Source organism: Podarcis vaucheri, assembly GCF_965113315.1.
Source record: "Podarcis vaucheri genome assembly, chromosome: Z".
NCBI classification, from domain to species: Eukaryota; Metazoa; Chordata; class Lepidosauria; order Squamata; family Lacertidae; genus Podarcis; species Podarcis vaucheri.
This window is the reverse complement of record NC_138758.1, coordinates 33,300,155-33,320,293: the sequence shown is the minus strand read 5'-3', so window position 1 is coordinate 33,320,293 and position 20,139 is coordinate 33,300,155. Positions and strand designations below refer to the sequence as shown.

The 20,139-nt window shown below is 49.2% G+C and overlaps 1 protein-coding gene across 1 annotated transcript in view; it reads right to left on the bottom strand.

The window, feature by feature from the left end:
• Positions 1-19,192, bottom strand: part of GPSM1 (G protein signaling modulator 1) — a 61,141-nt gene extending 41,949 nt beyond the window's left edge. The window contains exons 1-6 of the mRNA XM_082208155.1: positions 19,043-19,192; positions 6,894-7,115; positions 5,533-5,668; positions 4,623-4,765; positions 2,516-2,639; positions 864-979 (exon numbers count right to left, since the gene is read on the bottom strand). Coding sequence (XP_082064281.1) covers positions 864-979; positions 2,516-2,639; positions 4,623-4,765; positions 5,533-5,668; positions 6,894-7,115; positions 19,043-19,104 — 803 coding nt within the window. The 5' untranslated portion in view covers positions 19,105-19,192. The remainder of the gene's footprint in view (positions 1-863; positions 980-2,515; positions 2,640-4,622; positions 4,766-5,532; positions 5,669-6,893; positions 7,116-19,042) is intronic.
• Between the last annotated feature and the right edge of the window lie 947 nt (positions 19,193-20,139).

Below are 20,139 nucleotides of genomic sequence, written 5' to 3'. Positions count from 1 at the left end.
AACATATTGTGTTATTATCCTTATTCAGACCAAGGAAATGTTACCAAAGCGTGAAAGCCTTTCAAATTCTCAAAAGCCTCCACACTTATCTTGGTTGGCTGAATTAATATATCACTGTAAATATAGGTTTGAAATAGATATCCAGGCCAATGTTACAATATTTAATTTTTATTATTATCATAGCTCTTGTGCCTGCTGAGGATTTGTTTGTCTGAGCTTATCTAAAGTTCACGGAAAGGGAACCAGAGGAGATTCTTGGATACCAGAAGGTGGCAGCAGGATGCTCTGAATGGAAGCGAATAAAATATTTCCTGCATTTTAGGGTTTTTTTACAGGATGGCATGGCAGACAGGAAATGAACACGGTTGTGGCTAGCCAGCCAAGCAGTAATGTAAAGTGCTTCCTGGGATTGCATAGTATCACAGAATTCTTAATAGGGTCACCCAGTCCAACACTCTGTGATGCAGGAATTTGCTCTCCCAATGCATATATAATGTCTCTAGGGGTGTTCAACCTCTCTGCAGAAATAGCTGAGCTGTACCACAACAGGTGTATGCCATTTCTCACTTGTACACATGCAGAGAGGGAGAGACAGTGCAGTGCAGTGGTTAGAGAGTTGGACTAGGACCTGAGAGATGAGAGTTCCGATTTCCCCCTTGGCTATGAAGCTCACTGGGTGTGAGGACCTTGAGGGCCAGTCACTGCCTCTCAGCCTAATGTATCTTGCAGGGCTCTTGTGGGGAATTCAATGAGGAATGAACACAAGCATGTACACCCACTTGAGCTATATGGGGGGGGGGGGGGAAGGTGAGCTATAAGTAAATAAGAATAAAATCACATGGCAGGTTGAGACATCTTCTTACTTGTAGTACTCTGCAGCGATGTCGAACCTCCCCAAGAAGATGTGGGCATTCCCCAGATTGCTGTGGGCTCTCCTTTCTGCCGCTTTGTCGCCAAACTCCTTGGCAATGGCCAGGCGCTGGAAGGGAGGCAGGTAGAGAGAGAGAGAGAGAGAGAGAGGTGGTTAATGGCTGCAGCAAAAACACTGGGCAGTGGGGTGTACTGGTCTTGGACTAGGACCTGGGAGACCAGGGTTCAAATCACCTCTCAGCCATGAAGCTCATTGGGTGACCTTTAGGCAGACACCGCCTATCAGCCTAACCTAACTCACAGGGTTGCTGCAAGGATGAAACAGGGAGGAGGAGAACTAGAGATACTACTCTGAACTCCTTGAAAGGAAAGGTGGGGTATAAATGCAATAAACAAATAATAATAAGACCACACATGAGTCAGTTGCATTTGTTGATTTTATCTCCACTTTCAATTGCCATCTCAAGCGAATTTGCTTTTCATTTGTTTGGGTGTGTTTAGTCGCATTTTGTATACAGAATTGTGTGGGGGTTTTTTTAATTGAAATTTTGGTGCCACAAAGGCAACTTAAAATGCAAGAAGCATAGCTAGAAACAATTTCAAAATCAACTAGATACAGGGTAATGAGACGTCATAAAGGAATTTCTGTATATACAGGAAACCCAGTTCAGATTTGAATCAGGTGAATTATAATACACTGGTTTCCTATTACTGCAGCTATTCCATTATTAATCGTTTCCCTACTTTCTTCATTACAGGAATCAGATGGTGATGGGTCAAAAAATTAAGATGAATTTGTACAAGTCAGAACATTTGAACAATCTGGAATAGCATAAAAATTGTCATGTTTCTTTTGTCTCCTTGTTACTGCTCTTGAGATAACTCTTCTACTAACACACTGTATCATACCATTGGTTTAGGGATTTCCAGCTTCTGGTGGTGAAATGTTTTGTATTTAATCGGACATGTTTGCTGCTTGGAGATGTCATTTTACTTTTTTGAACAAGCAGTTTATAAATTTTATAAATATTGTCACTTTTTGCTTTTAAAAGTTTTTTCACTTATAAGTTGCTTTGGTATGAAAGGGAGTAAAGGCAATGAATAGATAAAAGTTTCTCTCATAACGCTGCAGCTCATGGGCCTCCAGCGAAGCTGAATGTGGGAATCATAGAAGTGTAGAAGAGAGAAAAGGAAGGACTTCTTCAGGCAGCGCAGAGTTAAACTACAGAAGTCCCATATGAGGCTGTGATGACCACACACTTGAATGGCTTTAAAAGAGGACTGGACAAATTCATGAAGAAAGGGCTGGACGTAACTGAGATGTGGGTGTGTTGCCCAGCTCCCCTCCAAGACACCCTACAAAGGGAATGGTGAAGAGCCTCTGGGCTCTTCAGTTTGGGAGTTTTCAGCCAGTCCAGGCCAAGTTACTTTCTGCATGGATGAGAATTAGAAACATGCTTTAGAAAGAAAGAAAATCATTTTGGCTTTATTTTATTTTATTTATTTGGCTTTCTTTTGGCTTTATTTTTGTAGTTTGACACTGAGATTCCCTGTCATCAGATCCCAGCATAGGGACTGGGGGCAGATGAAGGGACCCACAGAATGAAAGGCTCCCCCCCCCACACCAAGCCCAATTGAATCTCACCTGTTTGTGGAAGATGATGGCTTTGCTGAAGTTGCCCAGCAAGTAGTGGCTGTTGCCTAGGTTGCCATATGCCCGGCCTTGGGCAGCTCTGTCCCCCAGCTCCTTCACAAGAGAGAGGTTCTTCCTGGAATCCCCCCCCAAAAGGAAAATGTGTTGTTGTTGTTCTTGTTTTGTAATCAATAAATGGGGACGGGGATGGACGATAATGTGGAACTGGCAAAACTAACAGCAAAAATAGGAAAGCAATATGACGGCCTATTCATGGGAGAATGGAAACCCCTGTTGCAATATCTAGAAAAAAATATCATAATCAGATGAAATCGCAAGCAGGATTTGAAATATGAGCAAGGGGAATGATAATATATAAAACAGAGTAATATGTTCTAGGTGAAGTGTTTATTATAATAATGTACATAAATGGGATGGGATTAAGAGCAGCGTGGAAGAAACGGCAGTTTAAAAGGGGAATGTATAAGAAATGTGAAATTTACAATTAAGGATTTTAAAGCTTAATAAAAATGTGACCCACACACAAAATCAATTGGGGGAAAATAGCAGAGTCATGAAAACAAAGGGATAGCAAGGAGCTCCAGAAGGACCTCTCCAAACTGAGTGAATGGGCGGCAAAATGGCACGTGCAATTCAATGTAAACAAGTGTAAAGTGATGTATGTTGGGGCAAAAAATCTCAGTTTCATGTACTTGCTCCAGGGGTCCAAACTGGAGGTGGAGGTAAAGGTAAAGGTAAAGGTAAAGGGACCCCTGACCATTAGGTCCAGTCGTGACTGACTCTGGGGTTGCGCGCTCATCTCGCTTTATTGGCCGAGGGAGCCGGCGTTTGTCCACAGACAACTTCCGGGTCATGTGGCCAGCATGACTAAGCCGCTTCTGGTGAACCAGAGCAGCGCATGGAAACACTGTTTACCTTCCCGCCGGAGCGGTACGTATTTATCTACTTGCACTTTGATGTGCTTTCGAACTGCTAGGTTGGCAGGAGCAGGGACCGAGCAACGGGAGCTCACCCCGTCACAGGGATTCGAAGCGCCGACCTTCTGATCGGCAAGTCCTAGGCTCTGTGGTTTAACCCACAGTGCCACCCACATCCCTCCGAACTGACGGTGCCAGACCAGAAACAAGAGCTTGGGGTCATAGCAGAGAGCTTGATGAAGATGACACACTGAGTGGTAAATTCCATGCTAGGGATCATTAGGAAAGGAACTGAAACTAAGCAGCCCGGATAATAATTCCATTAAACAAATTTATGAGGTGACCACATTTGGAATATACTACGGTATGTACAGTTCTAGTAGCCCCTTATGAAAAAGATATTGCAGAATTGGAAAAGGTCCAGAAAAGAGCAACCAAAATGGTCCAGGGGATGGAATGATGACCCCCCTACGAGGAAAGGTTGCAGCATTTGGGCAGAAAGTTTATAAAATGATGTATAGCATAGGGAAAGCAGATATAGAAAAGTTTTCCTCTCTCTCTCCTAAGACTACAACTGATGGACATCCAATGAAGCTGAATGGCGGAAGATTCAGGACAGATAAAAGTAAATACTTCTTAGTTAAACTATGGAACTCCCTCCCACAGGAGGCAGTGAAGGCCACTAACTTAGATGGCCTTTAAAAAGGAGTAGACAAATTCATGGAGGAGGAGAGGGCTGTCAATGGCAACCAGCCCCAATGGCAATGCTTTGCTTCCATGGTCGGAAGCACTGATGCTTCTGAACAGCAGTTTCTGGAAACCACAGGAAGGAGAGAGCTCTTGTGAGCAAATGGTGCTTGCCAGTTTCCCACAGGCAACAGTTCAGCCACTGCAAGTACAGTCTGGTGGACCAGATGGGTCATGGGCCTGATCCAACAGGCTCTTCTGGTGAGGGGGCCATCCTCAAAGACTGAAGATCTCGCACTAAAGGGGGCATTGAGGCACAGCAGGGGAGCAACAAGGGGAGCATCTTTGAATGAAGTGAGGCTGAAAGAGAATGGGGCATTTTCACAAAGACTCTGCTGGACATCAGGTGCACTGGAGCTGCATTGGAGGGAGTTGGACTAGATGACAATTCTATAATTCTAGGCTCACTGCCTCAATAAGGGGTTGTCACTCACTCGTAAAATTCGGACGCCTTCTCCAAACTCTCCCGGACTTCCTCGGGCAAGTGGTTAGGCTCCTGGGGCAAGCTCCAAGACAGCTGCTTCCCTTTAGCGTGATAGACGTTCCCAATGTTGTACAACGCCCTCGCCTCTCCAACCTAGAAGAGGTGGGGGAGAAAAGGTATTCATGCTGCCTTGGGTTTTTCTCTTACACTGGTTGTATAGACCAGGGTCCTCATCCCTGTTGATTTCAGCATGGATGCATAAGAAAAGCCCTGCTGGACCAGGTCAGTGGCCCATCCAGCCCAGCATCCTGTCCTCACAGTGGCCATCCAGATGCCCCAAAGAGAAGCCCCCAAGCAGGACCCGAGTGCAAAAGCAACTCTCCCACAGTTGTTCCCCATCTTCCGTATACATAGTCTGCTATCAAAAGAGACAACCTTAAGGAGAGCCTGGCTGCTGGATCAGGCCACAGATGGGCCTAGTTAGCACAGCACCCTCCTCTCACAGTGACCAAATGCCCCGAAGAACCTGGAAATTGAGACAGACTGCCTCTGGAACTGGAGGTGCCATAAGGTGAGCCTGGCCACTGCCAGATCAGGCTAATGGCCCATCTAGTCCAGCCTCCTGTCCTTACTGGCTAACCAGATGCCCATTATGGAAAACCCACCATCAGAAACTGAGCTCAACAGCAGCACCCACCCCGACTTGTCATGCACAGGTAGACTGCCCCTGGGCATGGAAGCTCTGCTATCACTGTTGACATCCGTATAAGGAGCCATGATGGATCAGGCCAATGGTGGCCTTCATGGTGGCCACCCAGAAACCCCATAGGGAGCCCTGTGCAAGGAGGGCCCGAGGGCAAGAGCATTTCTCCCCTCTTGCGCCTGCCGTTTCGTGGTGCTATTTTTTAGTGTGCGGGTACCTTGTCTCCCAGCTCCTGGGAGATGTCCAGGTGCCTCTGGCAACAGACCAGGGCCTCATCAAACTGGCCGAGGATCTTCAGCGTATTTCCCAGGTTGCCACTGGCTTTGGCTTCTCCGATGCGGTCCCCAGTGGTCCTGCGGAGAGAAAGCAGAAGGCGGTTCCGGGTGGCTCCACTCCAGAAAAGCCACAAAGAAGACCCAGGCTGGGAAGGGAAGGAATGAAGCACCCCAATGGGGCCCTTCCCTTCCCTTCCTTCTGTCTCCTCCTGTCCTTTCTTCCCTTCCCTCTGACTATGTAACTGGTTTACAGCAACTCTCTCCCCCCCCCCCTGCAAATTGTAAAATAAAAAGTTAAAAACAGACATCGATTAACTATTGTGGAATATATATTTCACAAAATGTATACACAACGCTTGATTGTAAGGAAAACCCCCAAACCTGTTTACAAAAAGGTAAAACAATAAAAGTTGACACTACTAGACTTCAAAACATGCAAAAAGATAAAATACTAAAACAGATTAAAATTTACACCCACTTTCCAAGCACCTGAATGTTTTCAGCAGGTGCCGAACGGAATACATTGAAGGTGCCTGCTGCTGATTTCGTAGGCAAATTATATGATCTTTGTATATTATATATATTTGTTGTTGCTCTCACCACCACCACAAATGTCTATCCATTATTTCGAGGAAACTGAGCATAACAGCCAGTCCTAACTCTATAGGCAATATATACAGCCCAGAAGGGTAATCTAGTTCAACCCCCTGCAATGCAGGAAAGTTATAAAAATTATGCATGATATGGAGAAATTGGACAGATAGAAGTTTCTCTCCCTCTTTCATAACACCACAACTCATGGTCATCCGACGAAGCTGACCATTGCCAGACAGATACTACAGAACTCCTTCCTGCAGGAGACAGTGATGGCCACCAACTTGGATGGCTTTAAAAAAGGGACTGGACAGATTAAAGGATGAAGAAGGCTATTGATGGATATTAGCCACAATGAAGGCAGCAATGTTCCTGAATACCAGTTGCTGGAGACCACGGGAGGGGAGAGGTCTCTTGTGCTTGGATCCTGCTTGCTGATTTCTCCTAGAGGTAATTGTTCAGCCGTCTTGGGAAAAGGATGCTGGCCTAGACGAGCCACTGGCCTGATCCAGCAGCCAGGTTCTTCTGACACTCTTATGGGGCCTCAAGAGCTCCAGAGACAGACTATCTAGATTCCTAGGTTGTTTGGGGTATTTGGCCCCTGTGAGAACAGGATGCTGGACAAGATGGGCCATTGGCTTGATCTAGTAGATCTTCTGATGTTCATGATGAGAGAATAAACACAACCTTCTGGCAGCAGGACACTTACCTAGCTAGGGTGAGATCATGTTTGTGGTATTCCAGAGCCTTGGAATACTCCTTCAGGTAGAAGTAGGCGTTGCCCAGCTGGCTATAGATGGCACTGAGTGTCTTCAGGTCCTCTGTTCCCACCTGAACAGCCGCTTCAAAGAAGGCCACCCCAGCTCTGAAATCCCCGGCTTTGCACAAACGCTCTCCTTCCAGGGCCACCTCCAAGCATGAGGCTTCCATCCTATGGGGGCAAACATGTACAGCAAAGATATTATTATTAAAATTATTTATTACTAGAATTGTTTGGGTTTTTATCTTGTTTAAGTTTTTTTGTGCACTGACATTCAGATATTTCTGGAATGAATATATATATACCACTGCATATAAATGTATGAGAACAGCAGGTGAAAATTAAACGATGATGAAAAAGCAAAACCATAAAACTGGAATGTAGAACAAGTCCAGTAGCACAGGAGTTAAAATAACCAAGTCTCAGGAAAGAATCACAGAATCTGGAAGTATCCCAAAGGTCATCTTGTCTAACCCTTGAAAATGCAGGAATATCAGCATATTTGATGACTGAGTCTTGTTCCAGATATGCCAGGATTATGAAAAGGGTTGTTTTTAAAAATGATGGCATCACTGCATTATTTCATAAAGGAATGCCAAATCATTTAAAAAGTGCCTGGAGGTTCTAGTCCTTATCAAAATCACAGTTAAGTGCAATTTTCTCTATGATCGCTTTAGTCCATTGTGGGTAGTCCCAAATGCCCAATGTCAGACTTTGGGCTTTTTTTTATTGAGTTCCCCTGACAATGTGCACTGCCAAGATCACATTATCAACATGTATAGATATTGAGATTTGTGCCTTTTGATTAAAGGTGGTATATAAATTGAAGAAATGAAATGGTATGTTTTTACTGCTAACTCATTGCTGTCTTTTCCTTTTCACCTGCCGTTGTCTAAAACGCCTTTTGATTATCCGTCATTGTGCATCGCTCTGAAAGCTCGTCCTTCAAGCAGAAAGGCAGGGTGTTAATTTTAAAAATAAAATAAATGGCAAATAAGGACTTCTAAGCACAGCAAAGAAAACGCTGTTCATTGGGTGTCACATTAGCCAAAATCGATTAACCTCAACAAGCTGTGTTGATCAAACGCAGAGTTCACTGTTGAGTAACAGAGGTTGGCGCGAGATGGGGAATTGATTGATTGCAACCCCCATGGGGAAGGGAAATGGAGGAGGGTGCCTCAAGGTCACGGGAAAGGGGACTTACTTGCAAGCCATGTGTCAGGGAACTGACATCAGAGGGAAAGGAGGTGATAGGGCTCCCAGAGACGGGGAGAGACTCAACAGCCAAAGCAGGGACCAGCAGGGGGAGCGCGGGGTCTCTGGAGGAGGATCTCAGTAATACTGAGAGAGACGCAGCAACGCAGGCAGGAAGCAGGGGAGAGAAAGGGGTGAGAGACACGTCCAGCGAAAATAGTGGGGAGGTGTCAGAAGCAACTGCAGGGAGACCCATGCTTCGTCGGAAGCTGTCACGTCGTGAGTCCAGGAGACGTGTTTCCGTTAAGGAACTTCTTTGTTGGAGGCGTTTCCGCAAACAGCCACTGTCGGACTCTAATAGTGACTAGAGCAGACATGTCTGAGGAGCTCTGTCACACACAGAGGTTTGTGGGGCCGCACAAACTCTGAAGGGGCACCATTTTAAGCACAAGCAGCTAATCATCCCCTGATAGCAGTCCGACAGTCTCTGTACGCTGCCTGTGCAGGAGAAAGCATCATGAGCGACCCAGCCGGAGCCGGAGTAGCAGGGGGAGGAGCTGATCCAAGCTTGGAAGAAAGATACCGAGCATTGGAGGTCCAACTGGCGCTGCAGACGGCGAGGCTCGAGGAGAGGAGGGCTCAAGATGCAGACAAGAAGGGGAGAACCACTCAGTTCCCCAGAAAGGTACCAGGATTGGTGCAGAAGTTTGGGGGGGACCCCAAGGATTACCATGCCTTTAGGACTGAAATGCAATATGCCCTGAATGTCCAGTTTGATGAGTTCCCTGATGAGGAATCTCGAGTTGCTTTTGTAATTGGGCATCTTGAGAAGGGCGCGCGAGACTGGGTTCGACCCCTGATGGCAACGCACAACGATATCCTAAAGGACACTATGAAATTCTTTCGTGCAATGGATATCATGTTTTCCAGCGACATTGAGGAAGGGGTGGTGCGCAGACAGTTAATGGCTTGCAAGCAGGGAAGCAGATCTGTCCGTGAGTACTGGACTGAATTTACCATGCTGATTCACAGATTGGGGTGGGATTTATCGGCAGCACCCATTCAGATGCTATTTGAAGAAGGTCTTTCTTCAGCTGTGAAAGACGAGCTGGCCAGGAGCACCAGGGCGGTGTCTATGGATCAGCTGACCAAATCTGCGCTGACCATTGGAGCGCGCCAGGAGGCAAGAGCCTTGGAGAGGCGGGAAGGGAGAGGGGAACGTTGGAAGGAGTTACGCATTCCAGACATTCCTGAGCCAGCTTTCCCGCCGGCAGAGCCGATGGAAATCGGAACAGCCCGCGCGCGCGCAGTTTCAAAGCCCAGTGAGGGGGCGAAGAAGGAGGGAAAGGGAGCCCGGAAATGCTATCTCTGCCAACAGCCAGGCCACTTTGCCAGAGTCTGCCCCCAGAGGAAGGAATGGCAAGGAATGGTGGGAGCTGTTGAGGGGGAAGAGCAGGGAGAAACGGAGCAGGTAAAAGCCAACGCCTGGTTGCCATCAGGGCACTGCAGCCAGGCCAAAGAGCAGTGAAAGTGCCCCTTCCCCAAGTGCCAGTGCCAGAAGCTCCTCGACCTGCTCTAGTGATTGAAGTGTCGCTAGAGCTGCAAAATGGACACCCCCTAAAAATAAAGGCACTGTTGGACTCAGGCAGCTCCTGCAATTTTATGAGCAAGGAGTTTGCTGCTGAACACCAGATACAGACTATCCCTTTAAGCAACCCCCTGCAGGTGACCACGATCGATGGCAGGGAACTGTTGGGAGGAGGAGTCAGCTTGCAGACCATCCCAATGATAATGAGGGTGGCAAGGCACACAGAACTGATAGCGTTTAATGTGGCCACCTTGGGAGGTGCTCCCATTATTTTGGGAATGAGCTGGCTAGCCCTACATGATCCGCTGGTGGGCTGGCATCAAAGAGTGGTTTCCTTCGGTTCCGCACATTGCTTAGAACACTGCAGGGGGGAAAAGGGGTCAGCAGGGGCCCAAGCCACCCTGGCAGGGACTGAAGTAATGGAGAAGGGGAAGGTGCCACCACAGTATGCTGATCTCAGCGACGTGTTCAGCGAGAAGGAAGCTGACCAACTACCTCCGCATAGACCCTTTGATTGCCAGATCAATTTACTCCCCGGAGCACAGCTTCCTGTAGGCAAGTTGTATGCCATGTCAGACAGGGAAATGCAGGAGTTGCGAGCGTTCATTGACAAGAACCTGAAGAGAGGCTTCATCAGAGAGTCCAAGGCAGCGGGGGGTAGCCCAGTGTTTTTTGTGGACAAAAAACACACGGACAAGCCGAGGCTGGTATGTGACTTTCGGGCCTTAAATGCAGTGACCGAGCCGGCGGCTTTTCCTATGCCCAGGATTGATGATATTTTGACCAGGGTGCGGAAGGGAAAGATTTTTACAAAGCTGGACCTAAGGGGGGCGTACAACCTGATACGTATAAGGAAAGGGGATGAATGGAAGACAACCATGTTCACCCCTTTGGGGGCATTTGAATACTTAGTTATGCCTTTTGGATTACAAACAGGCTCCGCGTGTTTTCAAGCTTTCATGAACCACGTACTGGGGCCTTTGCTCTACAAGAATTGCGTGGCCTTCTTAGATGACGTGTTGGTGTATTCGGAGAATGAGGAGCAACATGTGAGAGACGTCAGAGAAGTGTTGAGCAGGCTGCAAGCCAACAGACTGTGGGTGAAACTGGAGAAGTGTCAGTTTCATACCAAGGAGGTGGAATTCCTGGGGTACCGCTTGTCAGATAAGGGGTTGGCCATGGACCCCGGCAAGATTCAAGCGGTGCTGGAATGGAAAACACCCAAGACCAAGAAGGATGTGCAGAGGTTCCTAGGGTTTGGAAACTTTTATCGTAAGTTCATCCGAAACTTCGCCCACCTGACGGCGCCCATCACGGACTGTCTCAGCAGCAAAAAGAAGTTTGTTTGGACGGGGGAGGCGGAGCGAGCGTTTGAGGAACTGAAAAGGGCCTTCGCCTCTGACGAACAACTTCTACATGTGGATTTACAAAAAAAGCTGAGGGTCGAAACAGACGCGTCGGACAGAGCCATAGGGGCGGTGCTTCTTCTGCAGCCGGGGAAGGAGGGGTCAGAGTGGCGACCGTGTGCCTTCTTTTCGCGAAAGCTGAACAAGTCTGAGAGGAACTACACGGTGTACGACCGGGAACTTCTTGCAATTTATGAGGCCTTCCGGAGATGGAGGCACCTACTAATTGGTGCACAACAGAAGGTGCAAGTGTGCACGGACCATAAGAATCTAGAGTATTGGAGAACTGCGCGAGTGCTCAACCAACGGCAGTTGAGATGGGCCCAGGAGTTCTCCAAATTTAACTTTGAGATTTGTTACGTACCAGGCCCGGAGAACGTTAGGGCGGACGCTCTCTCACGCAAACCTGAATATTTGGAGGGAGAGGGTGCACCCGAAGAGACCCATGTCATTCCCGAGGACCGCTGGGTGTGTGGGGCGGCATTGGTGGGGCAAAGGGAACTGGTAGAGGGAACGGGGCAGGATGAATACGCCCAGGACAAACTCAGGAGTCTTAGGAGGGAGGGAGACAAACCCGGGGGTTTTGAGGAGAGAAATGGGGCGTTGTACTACAAGGGAGCGTTATACATACCTGAAGGGGAATTGAGGGAAAAGGTACTCAAGCAACTGCACGATAACCCCACAGCAGGGCATTTTGGGCAACACAAAACCATGTGGCTGGTTACCAGGGAATTCTGGTGGCCCAAGGTTAGGGAAGATGTACGGGAGTATGTGAGAGGGTGTGACCGATGCCAACGAGCCAAGGGGGAGAGGCGGGCGCCGGCAGGTTTATTAGAACCACTACCCACGCCGGAAAGACCGTGGGAGGCAGTGGCAATAGATTTCATGACTGATCTGCCCAGGTCCAAAGGGAAAACAGCCATTATGGTGGTGGTAGATCTGTTAACCAAGATGGCCCACTTTATAGCCTGCTCACATGCGGTCACAGCAGAAGAAACCGCCAAATTGTTTGTGGAAAATGTGTTTAGGTTGCATGGCGCCCCCTTGAGGGTGGTTTCGGACCGAGGGAAACAATTTACTTCCAGGTTCTGGAGGAAGCTCATGAGCTTACTGCATGTAGAGGTTAATTTCTCTACTGCCCGTCATCCAGAAACCAACGGGCAGGCGGAAAGAGCTAATGGTGTCCTCCAGCAATATTTGAGGTGTTATGTTAATGACAGAGAGAATGATTGGGTGGAGAAGCTGGCGTTGGCAGAATTTGCTTACAACAATGCAGAGAACGTGTCCACGGGGATGAGCCCTTTTTTGGCCAATCACGGGTGTCATCCCCGAGCCTTCCCAGGGGGGGAGGGGGAGAACTGGAGCGTTCCAGCAGCAGAACAGTTCGTTGAAGAAATGGAAGCGATCCATCGCCAACTCCAACTTAATTTAAACCGGGCGAAGGAGGAATATAAGAGGCAGGCAGACAAAACCAGAAGGGAAGGGGAAAGCATTAGGGTGGGAGACCAGGTGTGGCTGTCCACCCAAGGGTTACCATTTAAAGGAGGTTGTAAGAAGTTAAGACCCAAAAGACTGGGCCCATTTGAAGTCACGCAACAGGTCAACCCAGTGGCTTTCAGACTCCGGTTACCGAACCACATGAAGTTGCACCCAGTGTTCCACAGATCGTTGCTGTCACCGTATATAGGGGACAGAGAGGGGAGGGTCAATAGGGGACCAGCGATGGAGGAAAAAGAACACAGCTACCATGTAGCGGAGATTCTAGATTCCAGGTGGAAGGGAGAGCAAGTAGAGTATTTGGTAATGTGGGAAGGGGAGCCGGAGTCGGAAAACACCTGGGTCAGGGCAGAGGATGTAGATGACGAGGTTCTAATTGAAACTTTTCATCAGAGATTCCCTCGTAAACCCCAGCCAGTGGCGAGGTTCCGGAGGGAATACTTCGCCACCACCGACGAAGAAGAGGAGTTGGAGGGGTTCTCTGATTCCGAGGTGGAGGAGGATTCAGCGAGTCGGAACGAAGACCGATGGAGGGAAATGTTCGAGACGTCTGAAGATGAAGAGGATTCGTTTCGGGGTTTCAGCTCCTCACCGCCCAGAGGAGAGGGAGGGGGCGGGGGGGAAGGGGGCCCTGGAGGGGAGGTGGATGTCAGGGAACTGACATCAGAGGGAAAGGAGGTGATAGGGCTCCCAGAGACGGGGAGAGACTCAACAGCCAAAGCAGGGACCAGCAGGGGGAGCGCGGGGTCTCTGGAGGAGGATCTCAGTAATACTGAGAGAGACGCAGCAACGCAGGCAGGAAGCAGGGGAGAGAAAGGGGTGAGAGACACGTCCAGCGAAAATAGTGGGGAGGTGTCAGAAGCAACTGCAGGGAGACCCATGCTTCGTCGGAAGCTGTCACGTCGTGAGTCCAGGAGACGTGTTTCCGTTAAGGAACTTCTTTGTTGGAGGCGTTTCCGCAAACAGCCACTGTCGGACTCTAATAGTGACTAGAGCAGACATGTCTGAGGAGCTCTGTCACACACAGAGGTTTGTGGGGCCGCACAAACTCTGAAGGGGCACCATTTTAAGCACAAGCAGCTAATCATCCCCTGATACCATGTGTGGCCCAGAAGGGAAACTGCAGAAGGTCATCATTCAGATTCCAAACTGGATGGCTTTAAAAAAGGATTGGAAAAATTCATGGAGAAGGGCATCAATGGTTACTAGCCCCAGTGTCTATCCTCCAGGCCCAGAGGCAGTCTATCTGGACTCCTAGGCTCTTAGGGGCATTTGGAAACTCTGAGAAGTGGATACTGGACTGGACGGCATTTTCTTAAGGATGCTGAAAATTGGTCCTCCAGCTTTCTGGTTACTCCCGAAAGCAGCCTCTGCAACACCAAACAACCTCTGGGCCGCTCCTCCGAGTGTGAGGAATCAGAAGCTGTATTAGCTAACCACGGCAACCCAGAGAGTGGTGCCTGGGCTGGCTTCTGGCTGGGCTCAATCCATCCATGATGACAGCCCTCGCCAAGTCCGGCCGGCTGCCAGGGAGCTGCTCTTTTCATCTCGCCGGGAACACAGTGTCCAGGCCCTGTACATCCGTTTGCAGATCACATGGTCAGGATTTGCTCCAGATAATTACAGGGGGAGCTTCTCCTGTTCCTCTCTCTGAGGCACTCAGCTCCCACTTGGGTCTTTAATGGCAACCAGATGCTCAACAGACTTCGCTGTGCAAGCCTCCCTCCCTCCCTAGAGTTAGCACAGCCCTGCAAAAGGGGACAAAAGTCCTGGCTGCCTCACCTCAAACATGATAGGGTAGATCAATGGAAAACAGCCCAAAATCTTACACAGGGCCCTTGGAACCACTCACTATGGAATATAGCTATAATTGAGAAAATTACACCTAATTTGATGTCAATGAGGACTAGAACCACCAGGCACTTTATACAGAGTTTGGCATTCTTTTAGGACATATACAGTGGACATTTCATTTTCAAGGCAACCTTCATCCCAAGCCTGGCAAATCTGGAACTAGACTTGATAATCTCATAATGCTGATATTCCTGCATTACAGGGGGTTGGACTAGATGACCCTTGGGATCCTTTCCAATTCTATTATTCTTTACTGGAACTTTGCTACCTGTGCAACTGGACTCATTCTGCGTGCCTTATTGTTTTGTTTTTCCATCTTTTAATTTTCATCTGTTGTTATAATGGTTCTCTGTTTTACATACATTATGAAATGAAATAAGAGGATGGTGATAACAACAACAACAACAACAACAACAACAAGTGTTGCCAAAAGGCTTGGAGGGTCCTGGAAAATTATCCTGCTCTTTTGGCAGGATTTTGTCTTATACAGTGGTACCTCGGGTTAAGTACTTAATTCATTCTGGAGGTCCGTTCTTAACCTGAAACTGTTCTTAACCTGAAGACCACTTTAGCTAATGGGGCCTCCCACTGCCGCCACACCGCCGGAGCATGATTTCTGTTCTCATCCTGAAGCAAAGTTCTTCACCCGAGGTACTATTTCTGGGTTAGTGGAGTCTGTAACCTGAAGCGTATGTAACCTGAAGCGTATGTAACCTGAGGTACCACTGTATGTCACAATTAGCTGTGATTTAGCTGTGATTCCTGCATTGCAGAGTGCTAGACTGTTCTGGGGTTCCCTCAACTCTGCAAGTGGATGACTCTCTGACCTCAGAAGGTGGCGAACTCTCCTTCATTGGAGATCTCTAAAAAGAGGTTGGACGCTTTGGTCGTGATTCCCTGCATTGTGGGGCATTGAACTAGATGAGCTTTGGGGGGGGGTGTTCCTTCCAACTCTACACTCTGTGGTTCTAAATACAGACACAGAGGACTCCCTCTCCACAGTACAACATTAAATTTAGTTCAGCCAATGGCCTTGAGTCCTCTCTCACCCTAATAGGAAGTCTCTCCCAGATATCACACACTGCTTTTTTTGCACTTCTTTTTCCTCCCCATTGCATTTGTTGGATTTACGTCAACAGATTCATGGGACTGTAGAACTGGAGGGTCATCTAGCCCCACCCCCTGCAACGCAGGGGTAAACTCATAAAGATAAGAGAAGGGAAATACGAAACTCCAGACAAACTGAAGTTGACAGAGTCACCCTGCTGACCCTTTCCCAGCCGGCCAAATTCTGACAAGAGCCTGTCTTCTGTCCACATTTCTTAAAGACACTATTGTTTCTCTGTTGCTGCCACCATGCTTCTGGGAATGCTCCTCTGCCCACCCTGTGCATCCGTCCCCCAGAATCCCATAATGCCATCTCTGTTCCCAGCTCGGATGAGTGGCCTGCATGTGTTTGATTCACTCTTCTTTGTTTAAATCGTGCGAAGATTTGCATCCGGCTTCGTGCAAGCTCCTTCAGAAGCTGCTCAATACGCAAGAGACGTGGAAGGATCTGGAAAGGGCTTGGGGGTGGGAACAGCACCAATGCAAACAAGAGGAACTTAAGGCCTGCTGGATCAGGCCAATGGCATCCTTTCTTCACAGTGGCCAAATACACCATAGAACCTAGGAATTCAGTTAAGCTGCCTCTGGACCTGGATGTTCCAAAAGAGCAGAACCCTACTGGATCAGGCCAGTGGCCCATCTACCCTCACATCCTCTCCGTATAAGTGGAGGACCAGATGGCCATTATGGGCAGCAGGATTCAAGCACAAGAGCAACTCTCCCCTCCTGCAGTTTCCAACATCTGGGATCCTGGCAAGCACTCACAGATAGCTTTCTCCTCTGTGAATCTGCCTAATCCTCTTTTAATGCCACCCAAGTTGGTGCCCATCACTTCCTCCTGCAGGAGACAGTTCCGTAATTTAACTATGTGCTGCGTGAAGAAGCCCTTTCTTTTATCTGTCCTGAAAGCCATTAAAAAACCCATCTATATTTTTTAAAAACACGCACACATACAGACACACAATCAGATAAGTAACTCACATCCCATGATGGAACACCGTTGGCCCAAAACTATGGAACTTCCTCCTGCAGGAGGCAGTATGGCCTCCATCCTGGATGGTTTTAAAACAGGATTAGGTAATTTCTTGGAAGAGGCGAAGGCTGTCAAGGCTACTAGCCGCAATGGCTATTGTCTGCCTCCAGAGTTAGAAGCAGTGATGCTTCTCAGCAGTTGCTGGGAAACGCAGGAGAGGAGTGTTGCTCTTGTGCTCGGGTCCTGATTGCAGGTTTCCCCAGGCCACCGTGAGGACAGGATGCTGGACTGATCCAGCAGACTCTTCTTTAAAAAACTCCCCCTCGCCCCCCCCCCGTAATTATTTTTCTGTTTAAAGGGGAGCCAGGAATTATAACAGGAGAGAGAAATATGCTCCAGTACCAGGCAAGCATTGCATGGGGCCTTGGGGATCATGGACTCTCCTCTCCTAGCAAATCTTGTAAATCCAGAAGCTGCCTCACTGCAGGTCCCTGGAATGAACCCTGTAATTTTATTTTCGCTAAGTAGAGGATTGCAAAGGAAAAGGAAACACTGGCCCCTTCCAAAAGTGGTTGCTTGCCTCCGTTCCCGCCTGACATTCTTCTCTCCCCCCCCCCCCGAGGAGCCCACGTTCTCGGGACCAGGTTCCAAATCCAACATGGTTGTGGTTTCTGGGCTTTGGGGTGGGGCAGCAAAGCAGCTTGTGGCCCAGAGAAACAGCTGCCTGATCCAGCAGCGAGGTAGTAGCCCTGGTCTAGGCTTCTCTGGCCATGGCAAATGGCTTCCAAATGGCACAGGAACGCAGGCCGTCGACTCATTCTGACCTAGAAGGGCTGTAGCTCAGTGGCAGAGTATCTGTGCTGCATACAGAACACCCCAGGTTCTGATTTCTTCAGAACTATGAGGACTAGGACTTCACCCAGAGAGCTGCTGATGGTCAAAGTAAGTAATGCTGGGCTTCCTATGCAAATGAGCATTTCCTGCTCTGGCCGGCAGCATCAACAGCTCTCAGGGGTTCCAGGCAGAGAAAAAGAGAGGAAAGAGGTGACATGGCAGAAGGCAAGCAAGGCTATCAATGGATACTAGCCACAATGGCTATGCTCTCTCTACCAACCCCCAACCCCCCTTGCAGGGTGGTCTTACCTTGGACCCAGACCCAGCACCCAAGGCCTTTTTAGAAATCCTGGAGTTCCACTGCAATACACAATTAAAGCACACCCCAGCATTTCTGACTCTGCAAAATCAGGCCCTTAATCATCACGGAATCATGGAGCTGAAAGGTACACCCAAGGGTCATCTAGTTCAACCCCCTGGAATGCAAGAATCACAGATACACACCTGCAGTTTTTCTGAGGCCTTGCCAGTACTAGACATTTAAAGCAGGATTATATACCATTTTAAACAGCTCCTCCCCCAAAAAAAGAATCATGAGAACTGTTGTTTGTTCAGGGGTTTTGAGTTCCCAGTGTGGTTTAATTCTTCCCCAGGGAACTCTAGGTTCTGCAGCTCTGGGACGGGTATGGGGGAATCTCCTAAGAATTCTCAGCACCCTTAAACTACAGTTCCCGGGAGTTTTTAGGGGAAGCTGTCTCAAAGTGGTATTGCAGCACTTTAAATGACTCCAGGATCTCATTAGGACATCCTAAGAAAAAGTCAAGCACCTCTGGATCCCCACTGCTGTCCAGCCCTGCTTCACCCAATTTATTTTGGGGGTCACCGTGGGCTGCAAAGCATCCCCAGTGGTGCACCCATAAGCTAGGGTGTCAAAGGCCCCTATGTTTCCTGTTTAATTCAGTCCTTTATTTGGAACCATGAGGACTAGAACTTCACTGTACTTTTCAGAGGAAGGGCTGAGCACGCCCCACTGCCTGAAACTCTTGAGAGCCACTGCCAGTCTGTGTAGTAGACTACACTGAGCTAAATGGGACGGCAGTCTGGCTCGGTAGAAGGTGCAATCCTTCGTTCCTATTTAATTCATCCCAGGAGAAGCAGAACCTTACTTTATATTTTTGGGAGGGGGGAAGAGTTTCCTCTGCCCAAAACTCCGGATAGCTGCTGCCAGTGAGTGCTGGAACCTGCAGCGGTCCGACTCGGCAGACCTTCGGCTACCTATTGCAGCCAGCAGCAGAGTTCCTTGGGAAACTAGATGACACTTCCCTCCACACACCCCAAAAGGAAATAGACCAATTTCCTAATAATGGCTGAGAACCACGCAGAGAGCACGCGAGATGCAGACGGTCCTGGGGTTAGGGAGACCCAGCAGAGGGGAAACGGGGAGGGGGCTGCCTCCAGCCCGGAGGGCGAGGGAGGTAACCTTCTTTCCTGGAAAACCTCCCAAGGCCCGAGCGGGGAGGAGCCCCATGTCTCCTGGAACCCGGCAAGCTTTCGCCCCTGAACGCAAAGCGCTGAGGGGGGCAGCGAAAAGGAGGAAGAGGAGCCCCTCGCCTCGGCTGTCAGTCCAGCCGCCACTCTGCCCTACCTGGAATGCAACCTCTTGTCGGGGGGCTCCGGCAGGGCGTTCTCGGGGGCCAGCAGGGACATTGCTGCGGGGGGGCAGGCAGGCGGGCAGCGCCTCCTCCGCCTCCAGCCGGCCGGCAACGGCGGCTCACCCGGACCCCCGACTCCGTGGAGGCAGGGCGACCCGCCCCCGGCTCTGACGTCAACGCCCACCTCTCCACCCGCCCGCCTGCGCGCTTTCGCGGGAGGGCGGGTGCTTATGTCTCCCTGCCTCAAATACAGAAAGTAAGCTTAAGTGTAACGTTGAAGTTGGGGGCGCTGATTGACGCAGGGCTATATTCCCCACCACCACCCCAAGCGCCAAAAAATAAAAAAATAAAATCCTCTTGGGTCATGAGGACTGGAAACTTGTCTTGAATTTAAAGGACTTGATTCCTTCGCAACGTCTTTCCCATTCTACCCCATCTCCGGGTTTGGATTTAAAATATAAATATTATAAAGGTCCCACTGCCGCCACGGGGCGCCCTCCTTCGGGGGTCGCCTAGAACACCCTCATTTCCGGTATCTTGGTCGCTGTTGGAACGAAACGGTCTCGATCCACGGGAGGGGGAATTGTTGTCCAGCCTCCTCCCACCTTTCTGTGCTGGGAGCCCCTACGCGAGAGAAGTGACTCCGCTTGGAGCAACGGCCATAGCCTGCTGTACTGCTGATCGCACAGGGACCTCGCCGCAGGTGGCCGCCGTTTCCCCAGCCTGGGCCAGCTAGGATTCCTGCCTTGGCGGGTCCCTTCCCACCCTACAGTTCTGTGATTTTGTGGTCTCCGAAAGTGGTGGAGTCTCCCTCACTGTAGGTTTCTAAGCAGAGGTTGGATGACCACCTGTCAGGGATGCTTTAGTTGTGGCTCCTGCGTTGCAGGGCTAGATGCCCCTTAGGGGGGGGGACCCACAAGCAGTATTTGAGCAGGAGAGCCCTCTCACCTCCTGCGATTCCTAGCAGCTGGTACCCAGAAGCATTGCTGCCTCCGACCTTGGAGGCAGAGCATAGACGAAGTGGGCCGTCAATAGGTAAAGGTAAAGGGACCCCTGACCATTAGGCCAGTCGTGACCGACTCTGGGGTTG